The sequence below is a fragment of the Nomascus leucogenys genome, chromosome 6, assembly GCF_006542625.1.
Source record: "Nomascus leucogenys isolate Asia chromosome 6, Asia_NLE_v1, whole genome shotgun sequence".
NCBI classification, from domain to species: Eukaryota; Metazoa; Chordata; class Mammalia; order Primates; family Hylobatidae; genus Nomascus; species Nomascus leucogenys.
The window spans coordinates 83,633,598-83,656,600 of record NC_044386.1 but is presented as its reverse complement, the minus strand read 5'-3'; the positions used below and the strand labels follow the sequence as shown (position 1 = coordinate 83,656,600).

General features: G+C 43.0%; 1 protein-coding gene across 5 annotated transcripts in view; it reads right to left on the bottom strand.

Moving 5' to 3' along the window:
- The window catches only part of TRIP4 (thyroid hormone receptor interactor 4), a 68,718-nt gene extending 45,715 nt beyond the window's left edge, over window positions 1-23,003 (bottom strand). For all 5 annotated transcript variants that reach the window (XR_004030538.1, XM_004093098.2, XM_030814548.1 and 2 more), the window contains exons 1-7: window positions 22,849-23,003; window positions 16,682-16,851; window positions 15,262-15,395; window positions 12,969-13,181; window positions 9,568-9,646; window positions 3,779-3,908; window positions 414-629 (exon numbers count right to left, since the gene is read on the bottom strand). Coding sequence is in view for 4 of the 5 variants with exons in the window: in XM_004093098.2 (XP_004093146.2) it covers window positions 414-629; window positions 3,779-3,908; window positions 9,568-9,646; window positions 12,969-13,181; window positions 15,262-15,395; window positions 16,682-16,851; window positions 22,849-22,949 (1,043 nt within the window). In the remaining variant the exon portion in view is untranslated. The remainder of the gene's footprint in view (window positions 1-413; window positions 630-3,778; window positions 3,909-9,567; window positions 9,647-12,968; window positions 13,182-15,261; window positions 15,396-16,681; window positions 16,852-22,848) is intronic.

Here is a 23,003-nt window from a genome sequence, read left to right as displayed (position 1 = left end):
GCCTGGCCAACATGGTGAAAACCTGTCTCTACTAAAAATACAAAAATTAGCTGGGCATGGTGGTGGGCACCTGTAATCCCAGCTACTCAAGGGGCTGAGGCAGAAGAATGGCTTGAACCTGGGAGGCAGAGGTTGCAATGAGCCAAGATCAGGCCACTGCACTCCAACCTGGGCAACAAAGCAAGACTCCATCTCAAAAAAAAACAAAAACAAAAAAAAAAACCCACAAAAATCAGTAATTATCTGGTAGGAGTGTTCATTTAAAAATTTTTTCTTAGCTATTCTTACATGTTTTCTGTTCCAAATAAACACATTTTTTAAATCAACAAAAATAAAAGATCCACTAGAAAGGGAAAATCCTTTATGGTCAACCTATTCCTTCTTTGAGACCCTTTCTAGTGCTGCTCACTTACCTGCTATGATACTCTGCTAGTGAATTTTCTTCTTCCAGGATCTTCCTTCCTGCAAAGTCAATGGTGACCTTCTTAGAAAGTCGAGAGGCGTGTCGAAGTTCTCTCAGCTCCTCCTCTCGCTTCTGCAAGGTTTCCCGCTCAAGTTTGGACAACCATTGGTTAGAATCACTGGCAAAGTAATCTGACTCATCATCAATGACTTGGGTCCTTCGAATACTGACAAAAAGGGAACACATGGTAATTAGGTCATCTGTTGACAAATAACGACTGATTATTGGAAAACAGTTTCAAGGTAACTTAATATCTCAAATATGTTCCAAAATCAGGTCAAGCTCTGCATATGTTTTATCTCCAGTGTAGGCTCAGCTCCTAGAACTTATCTCAACCTCAGGTAAGAAAAGACACAGCACCATAATCCATTTTCCTTCTACCTTTCATATTAGTCCAGCCTCTACCTTCCGAAAGCTGGGCTTCAGCCTGGTTTTGCTGTATCTGAGTTCAAGTTCGACAGCTTACCAAGCATCCTAGTCCCTCTGTAATTGGGATCCAGTCTATTCTTGCTAGGCTTATTTGCTTACTGGAGTTCTATGCTGAAGTCTCAGTTCTGTAGCTTAACTATTTACCTTTTTTTTTTTTGAGACAGAGTCTCGCTCTGTCGCCCAGGCTGGAGTGCAGTCGTGTGACTGCCTCCTCAGCTTAAGCAGTTCTCTGCCTCAGCCTCCTGAGTCGCTGGGATTATAGGCACAACACCATGCCTGGCTAATTTTTGTATTTTTAGTAGGGATGGGGTTTCACCATCTTGGCCTGGCTGGTCTTGAACTCCTCACCTCGTGATCCACCCACCTTGGCCTCCCAAAGTGCTAGGATTACAGGTGTGAGCCACTGCACCTGGCCAACTATTTACTCTTAAGATATTCTATTACCCTACTACTATATGTCATTACCTATACCCCACTTTCCAGGTTCTCACTAATGCACTGGGGCCAAGTTCCAAGATATGACAATCAGGCCTATCTCTAAGATCATACTGATAGAGAAACTAAAAACTGGAAGGAATCTTGATGGTCTAACTCTCTCATTCTACATATAATAAACCTGGGGCTCATAGAAGTTGAGTGATTACTCCAATGTCATAAATCCAGTTAAGATTAAGTTTCCCCATAATTACAAATAGTGACATAAATAGACATAAGGGAAATACTGAAGTTAGATTCATATATTGGCTTCAAATTTTCATACTCAGGTCGAATTATAAAAAAATTTGGTCAGCCGGGCGCAGTGGCTCATGCCTGTAATCCCAACACTTTGAGAGGCCGAGGTGGACGTATCACAAGGTCAGGAGATCGAGACCATCCTGGCTAACACGGTGAAACCTCGTCTCTACTAAAAATACAAAAAAATTAGCCAGGCGTGGTGGCGGGCGCCTGTAGTCCCAGCTACCCAGGAGGCTGAGGCAGGAGAATGGTGTGAGTCCGGGAGGCGGAGCTTGCAGTAAGCCAAGATGGCGCCACTGCACTGCAGCCCAGGTGACAGAGCAAGACTCCATCTCAAAAAAAAAAAAAAAAAAATTTGTCTTCTTAGGCCAAGCGCGGTGACTCATACCTGTAATTCCAGCACTTTGGGAGGCTGAGGCTGGCGGATCACACACCAAAAAAATAAAACAAAAATAAAGCAGACTTAGAGTAGAAACTTTTTAAGAGTACTCTGGAGGAAATTTTTTTTTTTTTAAGACAATCTCACTGTGACACCCAGGCTGGAGTGCACTGGATTAATCTCGGCTCACTGTAACCTCCACTTCCCAGTCTCAATCAATCCTCCCACCTCAGCCTCCCAAGTAGCTGGGATTACAGGCATGTAACATTATGTCTGGCTAATTTCTGTATTTTTTGTACAGACGGAGTTTTGCTATGTTGCCCAGGCTGCTCTCAAACTTCCAGGCTCAAGCAATCCATCTGCCTTGGCCTCCCAAAGTGCTAGGATTACAGGCATGAGCCACTGTGCCTGGTGGAAATTGGTCTTATACAAAAACCTAGATAATGAAACTGGTACCCATGAACACACCAGCAAAACAGCAACAATAGGGAGAGACCCTTTTCCAGTTTCTGTTTATCAAGAAGTAAGTGCATTCTATTTCTAGTTTTTTTGTTTTGTTTTGTTTTGTTTTTTTTGAGACAGAGTCTCGCTCTGTTGCCCAGGCTGGAGTGCAATGGCACCATCTTGGCTCACTGCAAGCTCCGCCTCCTGGGTTCATGCCATTCTCCTGCCTCAGCCTCCCGAGTACCTGGGATTACAGGCACCTGCCACCACGCTTGGCTAACTTTTTTGTATTTTTAGTAGAGGTGGGGTTTCACCGTGTTAGCCAGGATATTCTGGATCTCCTGATCTCGTGATCCACCCACCTTGGCCTCCCCAAGTGCCGGGATTACAGGCGTGAGCCACCGCACCTGGCCTCCATTTCTATTTCTAATAATACATTTTACTGAGCAGGGTGAAATGTGATACTGAAAGGATGAAGAGTGAATATGAGTTATACACCTTGTGATGGGTTTATTTAAGGAATAGTTTTCTAAATCTTATCTCATGTATTCATAGCTAAAGGTTTGGAAGTAGCAGGAATGTCTCATCAAAAGATTACAATGCCAGCAACAGACTCTCAGGTTACAAGAGATTTAGGGTCTCTCTGAGGACCCTCACAGAGTCATTTGAGAAGGGAGCATATAAATCCTATCCAAACATTTTTTACCACTAACTGGTTTTCAACAAATATTTTGTTCAAAAGAAAAAAAATGTAAGTAAGGAGGAAGTCAAAAACAGAATTATCATAAATCTATCTCCTAAAGTCAATGGGCTAAATAATAATGCACTAGTATAATGCTAATTTAGTTGTATTTTAATATACTGATTATTGAATCAAAAAACAAATTTAGTCAAAGGAAAGGAGAAGGGTAAATCATGCCTTCCTATGATAGGGCATAACCTATGTTCTCCCAGAGGCAATTCCTTACAGATTCTCCAGGGCCCAGCCTAACAGTTTGCACATAACAGGTACTCTAATACAGGTGACTGAATGGCTACAAGTAGAACAAGTGGTGAATTCTGTCAACTCACATAACTGTCCAGGGGATATACTAACATTTGCCAGGAATCAAAAAATGCTACAGGACAGGATTCTTTTGGTGGGAGCCTATATTATTCAAACATGAATTAAAAAACAAGATGTAGGCCTCCTATGTAGAGCATCCAGCTCTTCTTTTGCTATAAACTCTTTCACGCCCCACTTAGGGAAGGTATCAAGTACCAAGATAATGGCCAGAATCTGTGGACTAGTTTATTTCTTAGCATTTGTTATTCTAACCCTTTCATACCTAGTTCTGTCAAACTCTAACAGTTTGTCTTTATGCTTGATAGCCTTCTCCAGACCAGACTTAATTCGCAATTCTTGATGAGGAAGAAGGTCCTTGGTATAGATGTCCACCTTTCCAGAATTCTCCACCCCTGAAATTCAATAAGGAAGTCAAATGGTGTCAGCCTCTAAATACAAATTAGTTGTACCAGTGTGCAACAAAGAACAAAACATCAGAAGATCTGGTTCTGGCCTGATGGCCTGGAGCCTTCATGTCAACAGAAAACAAGTACACAGTCCAGGCCTTACCTGTACAGCAATAAGCAGTGCTTGACACATGACAGGTTTTCGATAAATGGCAGGGATCTTTTCTTCCTTTATAAAAATTTGGTTCACTAAGGGCACCAAAATATTTAAGAATGTGACATGAAAATGTCTTCTCAGTGAAAAAAAAATTTGCTGAATATCACCTTTAAATATACGTTTTTTCAAGACAGGATCTAATGCTGTTGCCCAGTCTGGAGTGCAGTAGTGTGATCATAGCTCACTGCAGTCTCAAACTCTTAGGCTCAGGTGATCCTCCCACCTCAGCCTCCTGAGTAGCTGAGACAACAAGCACATGCCATTGTGTCTGAATTTTTAAATTTTTGTAGAGAGGCGGTCTCACTATGTTGCTCAGGCTGGTCTCAAAGTCCTGGCTTCAAACAATCCTCCCAACTCAGCATCTCAAAGTACTGGGATTCCAGACATGATCCACCATGCCAGCCTAAATATACGTTTATATTATCAAAACTAAACACTAAATAATGGAAGAAAAAAGAAAATTTCACAAAAGGGGCAGAAAAAATGAACAGTTTCAGTTTAATGAGAACCTGCTAAATGCTGAGGCACTTAGTATACATGTTATTTAATTTTCACAATAACCCTGTAAGACAGTTTGTATTATCTTTATTTTACAGATAAAGTAACTGAAGTTCAGAGATGACTATAAATTTACTGAATTCACACAGTTAGAAATTAGACCAGTGGCCAGGCGCGGTGGCTCACGCCTGTAATCCCAGCACTTTGGGAGGCTGAGGTGGGAGGATCACTTGAGCCTAGGAGTTCAAGACTAGCCTGGGCAACAAGGTGAGAGCCCATCTGTACAAACAATTTAAAAATTAGCCAAACATGGTGGTACAAGCCTGTAGATCCAGCTACTTGGGAGGCTGAGGCAGGAGAATTGCTGCAGTAAAATGTGTTCATACCAACGTACTCCAGCCTGACAGAGACTGTCTAAAAACAAACAAACAAGGCCAGGTGCGGTGGCTCACGCCTGTAATCCCAGCACTTTGGGAGGCCAAGGCAGGCGGATCATGAGGTTAGGAGATCGAGACCATCCTGGCTAACATGGTAAAACCCCGTCTCTACTGAAAATACAAAAAATTAGCCGGGCGTGGTGGCGGACACCTGTAGTCCCCCCTACTCGAGCGCCTGAGGTAGGAGAATGGTGTGATCCCAGGAGGCGGAGCTTGCAGTGAGCGGAGATCACGCCACTGCACTCCAGCCTGGGCGACAGAGTGAGACTCTCTCAAAACAAACAAACAAACAAACAAACAAACAAACAAACAAAGGAAAGTACGTACAATCAGAACTATTTTTTCTCAGAATGATTACCTTAAAATCTAATTGAAAAAAATATAGAGGCATGTGCAACCTCATTAATAATAAAATTACAGGCTGGGCGTGGTGGTTCATGCCTGTAATCCCAGCACTTTGGGAGGCCAAGGTGGGTAGATCACCTGAGGTCAGGAGGCCTGGCCAACATGGCAAAACCCTGTCTCTACTAAAAATGCAAAAATTAGCTGGGTGTGGTGGCAGGCACCTGTAATGCCAGCTATTCAGGAGGCTGAGGCGGGAGAATTGCTTGAACCTGGGAGGCAGAAGTTGCAGTGAGCCAAGATCACGCCACTGCACTCCAGCCTAGGTGACAGAGACTCCAACTCAAAAAAAATAAAATAAAATTACAGCCTTTTACAACTAAAACAAATTTGAAATGTCAAAACTCAAGAGTGAACAGGTTTCTGGGTAGAATGCTAATATTGCTATAGATTAATATGATTTTTTTTTTTTGAGATGGAAGTTTCACTCTCATTGCCCAGGCTGGAGTGCAATGGTGCAATCTTGGCTCACCGCAACCTCCGCCTCCTGGTTCAAGCAATTCCCAGCCTCAGCCTCCCGAGTAGCTGGGATTATAGGCATGCACCACCACGCCCAGCTAATTTTGTATTTTTGGTAGAGACGGGGTTTCTCCACATTGGTCAGGCTGGTCTCAAACTCCCGACCTCAGGTGATCCGCCCGTCTCCGCCTCTCAAAGTGCTAGGATTACAGGCATGAGCCACCGTGCCCGATGATTTATATATTTTGACAAAATAATCTGGCAAATACATCTCGAGTGTCAAAAAAAGATCACATTATTTGATGTAGTAACATTATTCTTAGGAATTTATCACAAGGAAATAAATCAAAAGCTATGTTAATAAAGGTGACAATTTGTGATATTATTTAAAATTTGGAAACAAATACCCAGTAATTAGGAAATAATCATATTATAATAAACCAAGTTAAAAGACTATTTTTAGCTGCTAAAAACAATTATGAATATATAACAAGATGGCAGCTAATTATGAATTAGTTGGAAAAATGGAAAAACAAATGTTTTTACACAGATTACTACATTATAATCCCAACCAATCTGTTGATATAAAACAAAAACTACTATGAACCAAGGTAGGAACAAAATGAAATATTTGCATAAGTAGTGAGTAATGAGTATATTGTTTTTCCTTTTAATAATGTCCTTAACTGCTGGGCACGGTGGTTCATGCCTGTAATTCTAGCACTTTGGGAGGCCGAGGCAGGTGGATCACGAGGTCAAGAGATCAAGACCATCATGGCCAACCAACATGGTGAAACCCCATCTCTACTAAAAATACAAAATTTAGCTGGGCATAGTGGTGCACGCCTGTACTCCCAGCTACCTGGCAGGCTGAGGCAGGAGAATCGCTTGAACCCAGGAGGCGGAGGTTGCAGTCAGCCAAGATCGCGCCACTGCACTCCAGCCTGGGTGACAGAGCAAGACTCCGTCTAAAAAAAATTAAAAATAGGGGTGCGGTGGCTCATGCCTGTAATCCCAACATTTTGGGAGGCTGAGGCAGGTGGATCACAAGGTCAGGAGATCGAGACCATCTTGGCTAACATGGTGAAACACCGTCTATACTAAAAAAATACAAAAAAATTAGCTGGGCATGGTGGCGGGCGTCGCCAGTCTCAGCTACTCAGGAGGCTGAGGCAAGAGGCAGGAGAATGGCGTGAACCCGAGATCGCGCCACCGCACTCCAGCCTGGGCGTGACTCCATCTCAAAACTAACTAACTAAATAAATAATAAATAAAAATAATGTCCTTAAGTGACCGAGTGTGGTGGCTCACGCCTGTAATCTCAGCACTTTGGGAGGTTGAGGTGGGCGGATCACCTGAGGTCAGGAGTTCAAGACCAGCCTAGTCAACGTGGGGGAACCCCATCTCTACTAAAAATAAAAAAAAATTAGCTGGGCATGATGGCATGCGCCTGTAATCCCAGCTACTCAAGAGGCTGAGGCAGGAGAATCACTTGAACTCAGGTTGCGGAGGTTGCAGTGAGCCGAGATGGCGCCACTGCACTCCAGCCTGGGCAACAAGAGCAAAACTCCGTCTCAAAAAAAAAAAAAAAAAAAAAAATGTTGGCCGGGTGTGGTGGCTCACACCTTAATCCCAGCACTTTGGGAGGCTGAGGCGGGTGGATCACCTGAGGTCAGGAGTTCAAGACCAGCCTGACCAACATGAAGAAACCCCATCTCTACTAAAAATACAAAATTAGCCAGGGTGGTGGTGCATGCCTGTAATCCCAGCTACTGGGGAGGGTGAGGCAGGAGAATCACTTGAACCCAGGAGGCAAAGGTTGCGGTGGGCCGAGATCGCACCATTGCACTCCAGCCTGGGCAAAAAGAGTGAAACTCCGTCTCAAAAAAAAAAAAAAGTCCTTAACCATTTTTGTCAGGTGTGTATCAAGCATAAAAGGCATACAAAATAATTAGAAAATAAGCAGAGTTCCTATATAACCTTCACATAGCTTCCTTTAATGTTACCATCTTATCTTACAAAACCATAGTACAATTATCAAAACTAAGAAATTAACATTGGTATAACACTATAAACAGACTATTTGAACATTTTTTTCCCATTAATGTCATTTTTCTGTTCTAGGATCTAATACTGGATCTATACTGCAATTAGTCGTCACATATATCCTTAGTCTACTCCGATCTGTGACGTTTCTTCAATCTTTTCTTGTCTTTCATGACATTGTAAATCTCTCGTTCTTAAACTTCCACCCAATAATTTCAGTATCCATTGGTGGATTGTGCTTGTGGCAGTTACTACTGTAGTGTTCTAATTGTGATTTTCTAGTATTTTCATTCCTTGTACTTTATTAACTGGAATTCTTTTATAAGAAGAGTTGTCCTTTCTCCATTTTATTAACTTATTCAGTTATTTATACAAGTATGGTCACATGGATATTAATTTTATTCTTTAGATTATAATGTATCGCTTCTCGGCCTTTATGGCTAAGATCAAGTGTAGATTATAATGTAATACTATTATTTATTTTGCTGTTCAATGTTATGTAGTCTTTTTTTTTTGAGACAGAGTCTTGCTCTGTCGCCCAGGCTGGAGTGCAGTGGCGTGATCTCGGCTCACTGCAACCTCCGTCTCCTGGGTTCAAGCAATTCTCCTGCCTCAGCCTCCTGAGTAGCTGGGATTACAGGCGCCCGCCACCACGCCCAGCTAATTTTTTAGTATTTTTAGTAGAGACGGGGTTTCACCATGTTGGTCAGGCTGGTCTCGAACCCCTAACCTCATGATCCACCCGCCTCGGCCTCCCAAAGTGCTCGGATTATAGGCGTGAGCCACCGCGCCCGGCCCAATGTTATGTAGTCTTAATAATTTTTCTAAAAAATAGATGCTTATAGAATGAGTGAATAGGCCAGGCACAGTGGGTCACACCTGTAATCCCAGTGCTTTGGGAGGCTGAGGCAGGCAGATCACTTGAGGTCATGAGTTCAAGACCAGCTTGGCCAACATGGCAAAACCCCATCTCTACTAAAAAAAACGTAAATAGTGGCTGGGCGTGGTGGCTTATGCCTGTAATCTCAGCACTTTGGGAGGCCAAGGTGGGTGGATCACGAGGTCAGGAGATCGAGACCGCCCTGGCTAACATGGTGAAACCCCATCTCTACTAAAAATACAAAAAATTAGCTGGGCATGGTGGCATGTGCCCGTAGTCCCAGCTACTTGGCAGGCTGAGGCAAGAGAATTGCTTGAACCCAGGAGGCAGAGGTTGTAGTGAGCCAAGATCAGCGCCACTGCACTCTAGCCTGGGTGACAGAGCGAGACTCCATCTCAAAAAAAAAAAAAAAAAGTACATATTTGCTACATGTGGTGGCACACGCCTGCAATCCCAGCTACTCCGGAGTTTGAGGCAGGAGAATCACTTGAACCCAGGAGGCAGAGGTTGCAGTGAGCCGAGATCGCATCACTGCACTCCAGCCTGGGTGATAAGAGTGAGACTCCACCTCAAAAAAAAAACAAAAACAAAAACAAAAAAAACAAAAAACTGAGAATGAGTGAATAAACTGCATCTTGCACTCTGGGGATACAGAAAAGAGAAACAACCACAGATGCAACAAGGTACCCATCATCCCAGTGATCCAATTACAAGACTGCTGTCTACCTGACATGAGTTTCTTTAGCAGTTTCTGGCTCTTGTTTGAGTCACGCTGTAAAATATCTTGTTCCTCATGAGTACACACCTGTAAAATAATAAGAGTAAGACATACGATCCAATAGTTAAATTATATTGTTTTCTTGATATATCTAAAAGTAACCTGAAATTACACATTAGATGATGATAAAATGAGACTATTGGTGTTTTTTAATCCAAACACACCAAAATATAAAAATGCAAATGAGTTTTCTCCAGATCTCTTTCCATTTCTTTTTTATGACCCAAACAAACAACTTATATCACTGCACATGTCCCTGAATGACTTAATGGTTTAGAAAAAAAAAAAAAAAAAAGGCTGGGCACAGTGGCTCATGACTGTAATCCCAGCACTTTGGGAGGCTGAGGTGGGCAGATTGCTTGAGCGCAGGAATTCAAGAGCAGCCTGGGCAACATGGCCAAAGCCCATTTCAACAAAAAAATACAAAAATTAACCTGGCATGGTGGTGTGTGCCTGTAGTCCCAGCTACTTAGGAGCTGGGACTTCTTTGTAGATATGGGGTTTTGCTATGTTGCCCAGGCTGGTCCTGAACTCCTGGGCTTAAGCAGTCTTCCCTCCTCAGCCTCCAAAAGCAATGGGATTATAGGCATCAGCCACCATACCTGGCTTCTGGTTCTTTCTAATAAGACATCTTATAATTAACTTCTCTTGTCAGATTTGGGCTTCATGATTAGAACTGGGTTGCTTTTTATGGTAAAGTCTCATATGTTTTATCCAGTATTCTCAACAGTGGGAAATATTTATCCTTTGAGAGTACGTTACTTTTTCTTCTTTTTTTTTTTTTTTTTTTTTTGAGTCAGGGTGTGGCCTTGTCACCCAGACTGCAGTGCGGTGGCACCATCTCTGCTCACTGCAACCTCCACCTCCCAGGCTCAAGTCATCCTCCCAACTCAGCCTCCCAAAGTGCTGGGATTACAGACATAAGCCAGCATGCCTGGCCTGAGACTCTGTCTAAAAAACAAACAAGGGCCAGGTGCAGTGGCTCATGCCTGTAATTCCAGCACTTTGGGAGGCCGAGGCAGGTAGATCGCCTGAGGTCAGGAGTTCAAGACCAGCCTGGTCAATATGGAGAAACCCTGTCTCTACTAAAAATACAAAACTTAGCTGGGCGTGGTAGTGGGCACCTGTAATCCCAGCTACTCGAGAGGCTAAGGCAGGAGAATCGCTTGAACTTGAATCCAGGAGGCGTAAGTTGCAGTGAGCCACTGCGCTCCAGGCTGGGCAAGAGAGTGAGACTCCGTCTCAAAAAACAAACAAACAAACTTCAAGGCCAATCTGCTTTACATTACTTTGTTTCTTCAACTAAAAGATTCAAGGGACCTAGGAGAAAACACTGTACAATACTTTCTAGCAGTTGCCTCAATGACATCACAGAGTTCCTGCCAGCAGCTATAAAAGCTTGCTCTAAAGAGAAAGCTCCATATGGGAGGAGATTTACTGCCATTTAATGGACATTTTTATTGGCAGACATTACATTTTTCAGGTCATCCATTGTCTATCAGCTTATTCTGAGCATATGAAAAAATTAAGGGTCCCACCAGGCACAGTGGCTCATGCCCGTAATCCCAGCACTTTGGGAGGCTGAGGTGGGTGGATCACCTGAGGTCAGGAGTTCCGAGACCAGCTTGACCAATATGGTGAAACCCTGTCTTTACTAAAAATACAAAAAATTAGCCAGGCGTGGTGGTGTACGCCTGTTGTCCCAGCTACTAGGGAGGCTGAGACAGGAGAATTGCTTGAACCTAGGAGGCAGAGGTTGCAGTGAGCTGAGATTGCGTCACTGCTCTCCAGCCTGGGCGACAGAGACTCCGTCTCAAAAAAAAAAAAAAAAGAAAAGAAAAGAAAAAAGAAAAAATTAAGGGCCCCATCAGAAAAGAGGAGAAAATGAAGTAATATAAAATGGATGCCTTTACCAACACCAAATGTCATTGCTTCTGACAGCCAGCTCAACTTGGTAAAATTAGCTTTCTAGATAGCTCATTAAGGGTTTTTGTGGCCAGGCGCGGTGGCTCAAGCCTGTAATCCCAGTGCTTTGGGAGGCCGAGGCGGGTGGATCACGAGGTCAGGAGATCGAGACCATCCTGGCTAACACGGTGAAACCCCGTCTCTACTAAAAATACAAAAAATTAGCCGGACGTGTTGGCGGGCGCCTGTAGTCCCAGCTACTCAGGAGGCTGAGGCAGGAGAATGGCGTGAACCCGGGAGGCAGAGTTTGCAGTGAGCCGAGATCGCGCCACTGCACTCCAGCCTGGGGGACGGAGCAAGACTCTGTCTCGAAAAAAAAAAAAAAAAAAAAAAAGGGTTTTTGTGAGTCATTATCACTACATTCTTGAGGTCATTCTCTCAGACAAAGCAGAGCTATGACAAGGTGGAATCCTGGAAATAGAAGCTATAATGACCTGAGGATTCTGTCACAGTGGCTCCTAGCCCTAGGAGCCACATCAGAACTGAAGACTTAGACAAAAAATTTTGACATTTCAGCCCCTATAGTTTTCTTAAAGTTAATTTGACACAAGAAGACTTGGATCTCTCAACAATGTATGTTCTCAAACCCTTCTCATTAATGGCCTCAGTACTAGGATATAACCTGGGGTTCTTTCTTTCTTCTGAGGCAAGGACTTGCTCTCTCTCACTGCAGCCTGGATGTCCTGGGATCAAGTGAAGCTCCCATTTCAGTCCCTCACGTAACTGCTACCACAGGTGCGTACCACCACACCCAGCCCAGCTAATTAAAACCTTTTTTTTTTTTTTTTTGAGACAGGGTCTTCCTACATTGCCCAGGCTGGTCTCAAACTCCTGGGCTCAAGTGATCCTCCCACCTCAGCCTCCCGAAACCCACCTTGGCTTCCCAAAGTGTTGGGACTACAGGCATGTGCCACTGTGCCTGGTCTAACCTTGGGTTTCTAACTAATCATATCCCTGCTACTCGAGTTCACTGGATATTTTAGGGAAGAAATTTACTAAGAAAAAGAGAAGGCCAGGCACAGTGGCTGACGCCTGTAATCCCAGAACTTTGAGAGGCTGAGGCGGGCGGATCACGAGGTCAGGAGATCGAGACCATCCTGGCTAACACTGTAAAACCCCATCTCTACTAAAAATACAAAAAATTAGCTGGGCGTGGTGGCGGGCACCTGTAGTCCCAGCTACTTGGGAGGCTGAGGCAGGAGAATGGCATGAACCCGGGAGGCAGAACCTGCAGCGAGCCGAGATCGTGCCACTGCACTCCAGCCTGGGCAACAAAGTGAGACTCCATCTCAAAAAAAAAAAAAAGAGAAATTACTTTAGATCTGAATGGCCCTACGTATTAACACAAAGCACAGTAAAATAAAATAGAAAAGAAATAATTTACCAGAGTGCCACAGAATAAGCAAGGGCCTGAGCCTTCTTGTTCACAGACAATGCGCCCACAGATCAGACAGTTATTGATGAGCTTGTGCTTCTGGCCCAGGCAATCACAAGGGTGGCGACCAGGGAGCAGGACTGCAAGCCTATCCTGTCCCTCTCTTGTGTATAAATTGACAAACTTTGTCTTCTTCTTTACGGAGTTGCTGTTCTCTTGTGCCTAATCATACAAAGACATCAAAATAACATCAAATAATTAATGACAATGTAAAAAGTCAAGGGAGAAAATGCTCAGTTCTGTTCAATAACAACTTATATACTATCCAAGAACCAAGAAAGAAGGCAGGGAAGGGAAGAAATACAAATTAGTTATAATCAAGGTTCTGAGGAAAGGTTATACTCTAGAAAAACTAGCTGATAATTACCTTGTCTTTTCTGCTAGTAGCTTTCAGCCCATTACTACGGCTAGTGGAAGGTAAATGTAGCAGTTAAATCTGTTTATATGACATCTTTAAGCACAGCTAAATTGGAGATCATAAGAAACAAGAATGCCTCTAAAAGCAGGTGATATTCACAGATTTGGAAATACGGGCAATCAATAAAATAAGAAAAATAAACATAAAGTTGACTCAATAAGAAACCAGTAAGAAAAGGACAGATAATACAACAGAAAAACAGAAGGTGGAGGTTGCAGTTAGTCGAGTTCGCACCACTGGGCAACAGAGCAAGATCCTATCTCAAAAAAAAAAAAGGGCAAAAAAAACCTAATAAGAACTTCATAACAAAAGATATCCTAATGACTAACAGGCATATGAAAAAGTGCCCAATTTCATTAGTCATCAAAATAATGCAAAAACAAAAACAAAATGCAATACCACTAAATATCAACCAGAATGGCTAAACTGAAAAAGAGAAAATATGAAGTGTTAGCAAAGATACAAAAGAATTAGACCTCTCATACACTGCTGGCAGGACTGCAAATTCGTATCAACTGAAGTTGAACATATGCATGTTCTATGACACAGCAATTCAACTCCTAGATATATACTAAACAGAAATGTGTAAATATGTTCACCAAAAATACATACAAGAATGTTCACTGTTGCACTGGAATTGGAAACTATTCAAATAATAGAATGGATAAATTGTGATGTATTCACTTAATAAAATTCTGTGTAGCAATGAGAATGAGAAAGTATAGCTGCCCAGAGTAGAGATGAATCTCATAAATTGAAAGAAGCTAGACACTGGCTGGGCACGGTTGCTCACACCGGTAATCCCAGCACTTTGAGAGGCCAAGGCAAGCAGATTGCTTGAGGTCAGGAGTTCAAGACCAGCCTGGCCAACATGGTGAAACCCCATCTCCACTAAAATACGAAAAATTAGCTGGGTGTGGTAGCATGCACGCCTGTAATCCCAGCTACTCGTGAGACTGAGGCAGGAGAATTGCTTGAAGCAGGGAGGCAGAGGTTGCAGTGGGCCAAGATTGCGCCACTGCACTCCAGCCTGGGTGAAAGAGCAAGACTCCGTCTCAAAAAAAAAAAAAAAAAAAAGAAAAAAGCAGCTAGATATAAGAGTACACACTATTTAGCTTCATTTATTTAAAGTTCAAAAACAGGGCCGGGCGCGGTGGCTCATGCCTGTAATCCTAGCACTTTGGGAGGCCAAGGTGGGTGGATTGCCTGAGCTCAGGAGTTCAAGACCAGCTTGGGCAATTTGGTGAAACCCCATCTCCACTAAAATACGAAAAATTAGCTGGGCGTGGCAGTGTGTGCATGTAGTCCCAGCTACTCGGGAGGCTGAGGCAGGAGAATCGCTTGAACCCAGGAGGCAGAGGTTCTGGTGAGCTGAGATTGCGCCACTGTATTCCAGCCTGGGCGACAGAGTGAGACTCTGTCTCAAAAAAAAAAAAAAAAAAAAATTAGCTGGGTGTGGTGGCGCATGCCTGTAGTCCCAGCTATTTGGGAGACTGAGGCAGGAGAATTGCTCGAACCCAGGAAGTGGAGGTTGCAATGAGCAGAGATCACACCACTGCACTCCAGACTGGAAACAGAGCAAGACTGTGTCTTACAAAAAAAAAAAAAAAAAAAAGCAAAGATGTGTTTATAATACTAATCAGGTTGCCAAACAAAAAAATCTACCCTATAGAAAGGAGTATATATAACTTTTTCTCCCTAAAATTCATGCACTTGTTGAAAAATTGCCATTCTAGACCAATTTGTACACTTTGCTCTCTGAAATGTATTAGTCACTTGCTCTTCTCCAATAGTCAGAAAAAGCTTCAATCCATAAGCACTCACCTTGGCCAAATCAAAAGGTGTTTTAACCTCTGCAGCCATGTCAGGTTCAGTAAATGCAGGAACTTCCTGCCTGTTTCTCCCTTTCTTCCTACCCCGCTTTAGATGGTCTCCTGATTTCTGCCCATCTAAAATTTCTTTAAAGATAGAAAAAAAAAAAAAACACACGCACACACAGATTGATAAGAGCATTCCTGGTGAACTAATATAGCTAATAAACTAAGGTGATGCTCAATATTTAGAGTCAAGATATCATCAGGAAGATTTTTAATTATCTTTTCCTGTCAAACCAGAATTAAATTTAAATCATCATTTTCAAGAGTGCAGTCAATGAAAAAGAACTCAAACAAGTGGCTGGGATTAAGAAGTTAAATTAAAATCTGATATTCTAAAATCAGCCTTAGTGGCTCACATGCATAATCCCAGCACTTTGAGAGGCCAAGACAGGTGGATTGTTTGAACCAAGGGGTTTAAGAGCATCCTGGACAACAGAGTGAGACCCTATCTCTAGAAAAAAATACAAAAATTAGCCAGGTGTGGTAACACACACCTGTAGTCCCAGGTACTCAGGAGGCTGAGGTGGGAGAATCATCTGAGCCCAGGAAGCAGAGGCTGAAGTGAGCTGGGATCAAGCCACATCACTCCAGCCTGGGCAATGAAAGTGAGACCATGTCTCAAAACAAACAAAATTCTGATATTGTAGATTGCACAGTAACTTAGATTATTTAGTTTGGTGCTCATCTTTTGTACTGTTTAAGCAGTTATCTCTAAATGCTATTCATACTATAGCCAATCAACACTTTACTTACACCCTGGTATGCACATGACTGAAAAATGTTTCTTTATGTATAAATTTTTCAAATTATTCTGAAGCCACATTTGTGTCTGTAAACACACATTTTTTTGTGATATTTTCCTTTTCTTTCTTTTTTTTGAGATGGAGTCTCACTCTGTCGCCCAGGCTGGAGTGCAGTGGCACTATCTCAGCTCACTGCAAGCTCCACCTCCTGGGTTCACGCCACTGTCCTGCCTCAGCCTCCCGACTAGCTGGGACTACAGGTGCCCACCACCATGCCTGGCTAATTTTTTGTATTTTTAGTAGAGTAGGGGTTTCACCGTGTTAGCCAGGATGGTCTCGATCTCCTGACCTCGTGATCCACCCGCCTCGGCCTCCCAAAGTGCTGGGATTACAGGCGTGAGCCACCGCGCCTGGCCTTTTTGTGATATTTTCTAAGTTGAAAAAGAACTGGAGCAATATTCATTACGGATTGAGTAGAACCGAACTAAAAATATGTATACATATGATTCTGTTTAAGTTAGCTGTGAAGAAACATAAGATAGCAAAAAAATAAAATAAAATAAAAATTCTTTAAGCCTGCTCACTTACCAATATTTCAACATTTGCTTAATTACATTAACTTACCATCTTTTTTGAAGCACTGCTGCAAAGGATCAGAAATCAACTCCTGATCATTCTTTTGCCATTTGGTTATAAGTTCTTCTATGAATTGACCTTTTTTGCCTTCATTTCCCTGGAGGAGATCAGTAACATATTCTCGTATCTCTTCAGCACTCTCAATTGACAAAACGTACCTCAGGAGGCAAAGATGTAAGTTGTTGAAACAAGACTAACTTACACTGTTTCTCAGTAATCTTAACAGAGATCTAGGTAGTAAAAACCATTCATTAATCTATTAGAGTGTTTACTTTGAGCCAAGTACTGGGCTAGATGCTAGAAATACAATATGATCCTAACTGGTATGAATGTATACATACATACACTTATGTGTAGGAAAAAAACAACGTTATACACCAAAACGATTACTAGTGAGTGATGGGATTAAAGGTAGTTTTAATTTATTTTTATTTTCTTTTTTCCTACAATAGATATGTTTTTAAAATGTATTACATTGTAATATATATGGGAAAAAAAAGAAAGAAACAGTGCTTATTTCTGGGTTGTAGTATTATGGTTTACTTTTTTGGTTTACTTTTTAAATTTTGGTTTACTTTCTTATCCTTTTCTGATTTTTTTAGTTTTCTACAGTGAACATCTTATCATTACAGGAGAAAGAAGTGATAAAAATTACTTATAAATTAACACATAAGCGGCCGGGCACGGTGGCCCACACCTGTAATCCCAGCACTGTGGGAGGCCGAGGTGGGTGGATCACCGGGTCAGGAGATCGAGACCATCCTGGCTAACACGGTGAAACCCTGTCGCTACTAAAAAAAAATACAAAAAAAAAAATTAGCCAGGCATGGTAGTGGGCTCCTGTAGTCCCAGCTACTCGGGAGGCTGAAGCAGGAGAATGGCGCGAACCTGGAAGACAGAGCTTGCAGTGAGCTGAGATTGTGCCACTGCACTCCAGCCTGGGCGAGCGAGACTCCCTCTCAAAAAAAAAAAAAAAAAAAAAATTAACATACAAGACACTGAAAACAGTGTAAAACCTGAAGAAACTGTAATTCAGACGCAATGATATGGAATGCAAGAAAAATTATTACCATAGTGCTATATCCTTTAACTTTTTAAAAATTATGAAATTGTCCTATGATTGGTATCATATATACTGCATTCTTTTCACAGTGTAATGGTGGAATTGCAGAATTATGCTCTAGAGGTAAACAAATTTGTGCCTTTGGGCCTCACTAAGAGAATATTCTGACTGGGTGCGGGAGCCCATGCCTGTAATCCCAACAATTTGGGAGGCTGAGGCTGGAGGATCACTTGGGCCCAGGAGTTTGAGACCAGCCTGGACAACATAGGGAGACCTTGTCTCTAGAAGAAAAATTAAAATTAGCCAGGCATGGAGGCACACGCCTGTAGTCCTAGCTACTTGGGAGGCTGAGGTGGAAGGATCCTTTGAGTCTCAAAGGTGAAGGCTGCAGAGCCATGATTGCGCCACTACATTCCAGCCTGAGCAACAGAATGAGACTGTCTCAAACAAACAAAAACGGCGGGGCATGGTGGCTCCCAGCAGTTTGGGAGGCTGAGGCAGGTGGATCACCTGATGTCAGGAGTTAGAGACCAGCTTGGCCAACGTGGTGAAACCCCGTCTCTATTAAAAATACACACACACATACACACACACCATCCAAAAACAGGCATCTTCTAATTACTATGGATTAGAAAAGACAATGGTTTTTCAGGACTTACACATTTTAATCATCTTGCTCCCCAAACTTACCAGTCCCCACCAAAAGATTAACTGCTATCAAAGACTTGCAAAACTGTAAAGAATCCCAAGGGATCATTTAACCCTGGAGGGTTTTTTTGTTTTTTGAGACAGTGTCTCACTCAGTCTCCCAGGCTGGAGTGCAGTGGTGCGATCTCAGCTCACTGCAAACTCCATCTCCCAGGTTCAAGTGATTCTCCTACCTCAGCCTCCTGAGTAGCTGGAATTACAGGCACGCACAACCACACCCAGCTAATTTTTGTTTTGTTTTGTTTTGGTTTTGCTTTTTTTTTAGTAGAGACAGGATTTCACTATGTTGGCCAGGCTGGTCTCGAAGTCCTGACCTCAAGTGATTCACCCACCTCAGCCTCCCAAAGTGCTGGAATTACAGGATGAGCCACTGCACCTGGCTTTTTTTTTTTTTTTTTGAGACAGAGTCTCACTCTGTCACCCAGACTGGAGTGCAGTGGTGCTATCTCGGCTCACTGCAACCTCTGGCTCCTAGGTTCAAGAATTCTCCTGCCTCAGCCTCCTGAGTAGCTGGGATTGCAGGCATGCACCACTGCGCCCGGCTAATTTTTTGTATTTTTAGTAGAGACAAGGTTGTGCCATGTTGGGCAGGCTGGTCTTGAACTCCTGACCTCAAGTGATCCACCCGCCTCAGCCTCCCAAAGTGCTGGGATTACAGGTTGAGCCACTGCACCTGGCCAACCCTGGAGTATTTTTCAAACAACTGGGGAAGAGAGTTCCAGAACCATTTGAATAAATGTCATTTTAACTACTTAACAAGGTATAATAAAGAACAACATTCATCCAAATATGTTACATACCAAATCTTATCAAAATAATATGAACTCATCCAGATTGTGGACCAAAATTTATTTTGTTAACTCTGTGTATAGCTATTTATGTCTTATAAATGTATCACTAATTAGAAAGTTAAGGCTGGGTGCAATGGCTCACGCCTGTAATCCCAGCACTTTGGGAGGCTGAGGCGGGCAGATCACGAGGTCAGGAGACCAAGACCATCCTGGCCAACATGGTGAAATCCCGTCTCCACTAAAAATACAAAAATTAGCTGGGCATGGTGTCATGAGCCTGTAGTCCAAGATACTGGGGAGGCTGAGGCATGAGAATTGCTTGAACCTGGGAGGTGGAGGTTGCAGTGAGCCGAGATCCTGCCACTGCACTCCAGCCTGAGCGACAGAGTGAGACTCTGTCTCAAAAAAAGAAAAAAAAAAAGTTAATAGCTCTGTGCTATTTCAAAAATTCAGGCTACTCATATAAATTGTTCAAGTTAGTACATTACTGTAGTACATACACCTGGGTAATTCTCAATTAAATGCCAGGCAAGGTACAGCAAATGCTTTCATCATGGCATAATAGCCTGTTGTGCAATACTAGTGAATACCTAACAAATGCTTCAAATAGTATCTTAGTATAATACATGCCGACGGGCGCTGACCTCCTTCCCAGGGGGAATATATAAATATATATATATATATATATATATATATATATATATATTTTTTTTTTTTTTTTTTTTGAGATGGAGTCTCGCTCTGTCGCCCAGGCTGGAGTGCAGTGGTGAGATATCAGCTCACTGCAACCTCTGCCTCCTGGGTTCAAGCGATTCTCCTGCCTCAGCCTCCCAAGGAGCTGGGATTACAGGTGCCTGCCACCACACCTGGCTAATTTTTTTTTGTATTTTTAGTAGAAATGGGGGTTTCACCATGTTGGCCAGGCTGGTCTCAAAATCCTGACCTCAGGTGGTCCGCCTGCCTTGGCCTCCTAAAGTGCTAGGATTACAGGCGTGAGCCACCACGCCTGGCCTGAGAACGCATTTTCTTGATATTGTGTAATCCAAACAAAATACAACTGGATTCTAGACTGAGAAGACTATACCTATCATTCTTACCCTATTTCAAATTGTTAATTTATCAAAAATAGCCTCAATCTTTCTTTTTTCCTTTTTTTTTTTTTTTTTTGAGACAAGGTCTCACTCTGTCACCCAGGATGGAGTGCAGTGGTGCGATATCAGCTCACTGCAACCTCTGCCCCCCGGTTCAAGGGATTCTCCTGCCTCAGCCTTCCAAGTAGCTGAGACGACCTGCACACTCCACCACACCCGGCTAAGTTTTGTATTTTTAGTAGAGTGGGGGTTTCACCATGTTGGCCAGGCTGGTCTGAAATTCCTGACCTCAAATGATCTGCCTGCCTCAGCCTCCCAAAGTGATTAGATTACACGCATGAACCACTGCGCCTGGCCACCTCAATCTTTTTTTTAATACTGTATTTAATATAATGCACATATTTAATATATTTAATATAACATTTGATATATTTAATATTTAATACACATATTTACAATAGATATGTGAAAATTGGGCCAGGCGTGGTGGCTCATGCCTGTAATCCTAGCACTTTGGGAGGCTGAGGCGGTTGGATCATCTGAGGTCAGGAGTTCCAGACCACCTGGTCAACATGGTGAAACCCCATCTCTACTAAAAATACAAAACTTAGCCGGGCATGGTGGTGCATGCCTGTAATCCCAGCTGCTCAAGAGGCTGAGGCAGGAGAATCGCTTGAACCTGGGAGGCGGAGGTTGCAGTGAGCTGAGATCGCACCACTGTGCTCCAGCCTGGGTAACAGAGTGAGACTTCGTCTCAAAAAAAAAAAAAAAAAAAAAGTGAAAATTTTGAACTTATATTCATAAAAAACACTTTTCTGTTTTATATATTGCAAAGTTTCATTATTTCATTTGATAGCATTCCACTGCTTTAAAAAATGTTTGAAAAGTACTAAATACTTAATCTGACTGCGTTCAAGCAAGGGTAAAGCCAAACCATAAGATTTCGCTGTTTTGTTTTGCTGTCTATTCTAGTGTTCAAAAAAAATCCTTTATCTTGTTTACTTTTTTATTTCTGTAGAGACAGGGTCTCGCTATGTTGTCCAGGCTGGTCTCCAACTCCCAGTCTCAAGCAATCCTCCCACCTCCACCTCCCAAAGTGCTGGGGATAAGGGCTTGAGCCATCTCCTAGGGCCTCAAAAAAATCCATTAAAATAACCTACTTTGTCTCCTTGCCAAAAGTCTATTTTCTCTGAAACTCAGAAACTCATCTTCCTACAAAAGCCCTAGAACTGCAATTTAGGTTTCAGCATCAGTGACCAAGGAATCAAATTAAGGAACACTTTCAGTTCTTTGATCAAGTCCCATTTTTGTAGTTTTCTCCCCTGCCTGAACACTTTGGACCTCCACCTCTGTCTATTCCTTAGTTCTCGGGTGAAAGTCATCCTTTCCAATAAACCTTCCGAGTTTTTAAAATCTTAATAAGGATCCTTTATTTTGTGTTCCAACAAGCCCCTTCACTTCCCCAACCTTAGCACTCATCAACGAAGGGGAACCCAACTATCTTGTCTTTGTTACCCCAGCACCTGGCGTGTAACAGTAGCGCAACAAATGTTCTTTAATCAGTTGAAAGCAGATATTAAGTCATGTTCACCATCTCCATTTCACAGGAGTCATAAAGCATGATAAACTCTACTAATGATTCATCTTACAAATGAAGAAACCAGGGTACAGAGAGAAAAATTAAGCTGTCCTGGGTTCTAAAACAGGTAAACGACAACAGAATATAGAACCTCAGACTCCAGAGTCAGAAGCTATTTGTACTCTACCACGCTGCTTCCACTTAAATTCTAGGTTCTACTGACACAGCTGATCCTGTTGGCTCTACTGACACAACTCAGACTGGGCCAACTGAAATGTTCAGAGTATATCTGGGTGCGGTGGCTCATGCCTGTAATCCCAGCACTTTGGGAGGTCAAGGCGGGCGGATCACTTGAGGTCAGGAGCTGGAGACTAGCCTGGCCAACATGGTGAATCCCTAACTCTACTAAAAATTTTAAAAAATTAGCCGGGTGTGGTGGTGCGTGCCTGTAATCCCAGCTACTTGGGAGGCTGAGGCAGGTGAATCACCTGAACCCGGAAGGCGGAGGCTGCAGTGAGCCAAGATCGCGCCACCGCACTCCAGCCTGGGCGACAGAGACTCCGTCTCAATAATAACAATAATAATAATAAATAAATAAAAGAGTAAGGAGTTCAAAGTTAGGAAATACAGTTTGACCTGCCCCTCCTCTCTAGAAAGGAAACTGGTTCTGGGACAGCCTTGCAGTTCTAATTATTACAGATTGGGCATGTTCCCAGGAAAAAAGCCCGACCGTCAGATTGTGGAGCCGAACACCCTATTCCAGAAACTAAACTACAAAGGTGGAGGCCAAAAGTCGACGCCTACAGACTGCAGCCCCTTTATCATATTTCTCTCTTAACTTTTCAGTCCTCCCCGCTTCCCGGTTCGCTCAGGCAGTGCACATCCCAGAGCTCCTTCCCCGCTTGGACCCGAACGGTTCTCACTGAATGATCTCCTCGCTGACATCCAGGCCGAAAGTCTTCCGCAACTGCTGGGTGCACCAGTGCACCAGCGGCTCCCCGGACACCGCCCCAGCCACCGCCATCTTCCCCAGCCGGAACCAGCTGAGCTGCAAAAGCCCCACGTCCTGCACCGGACT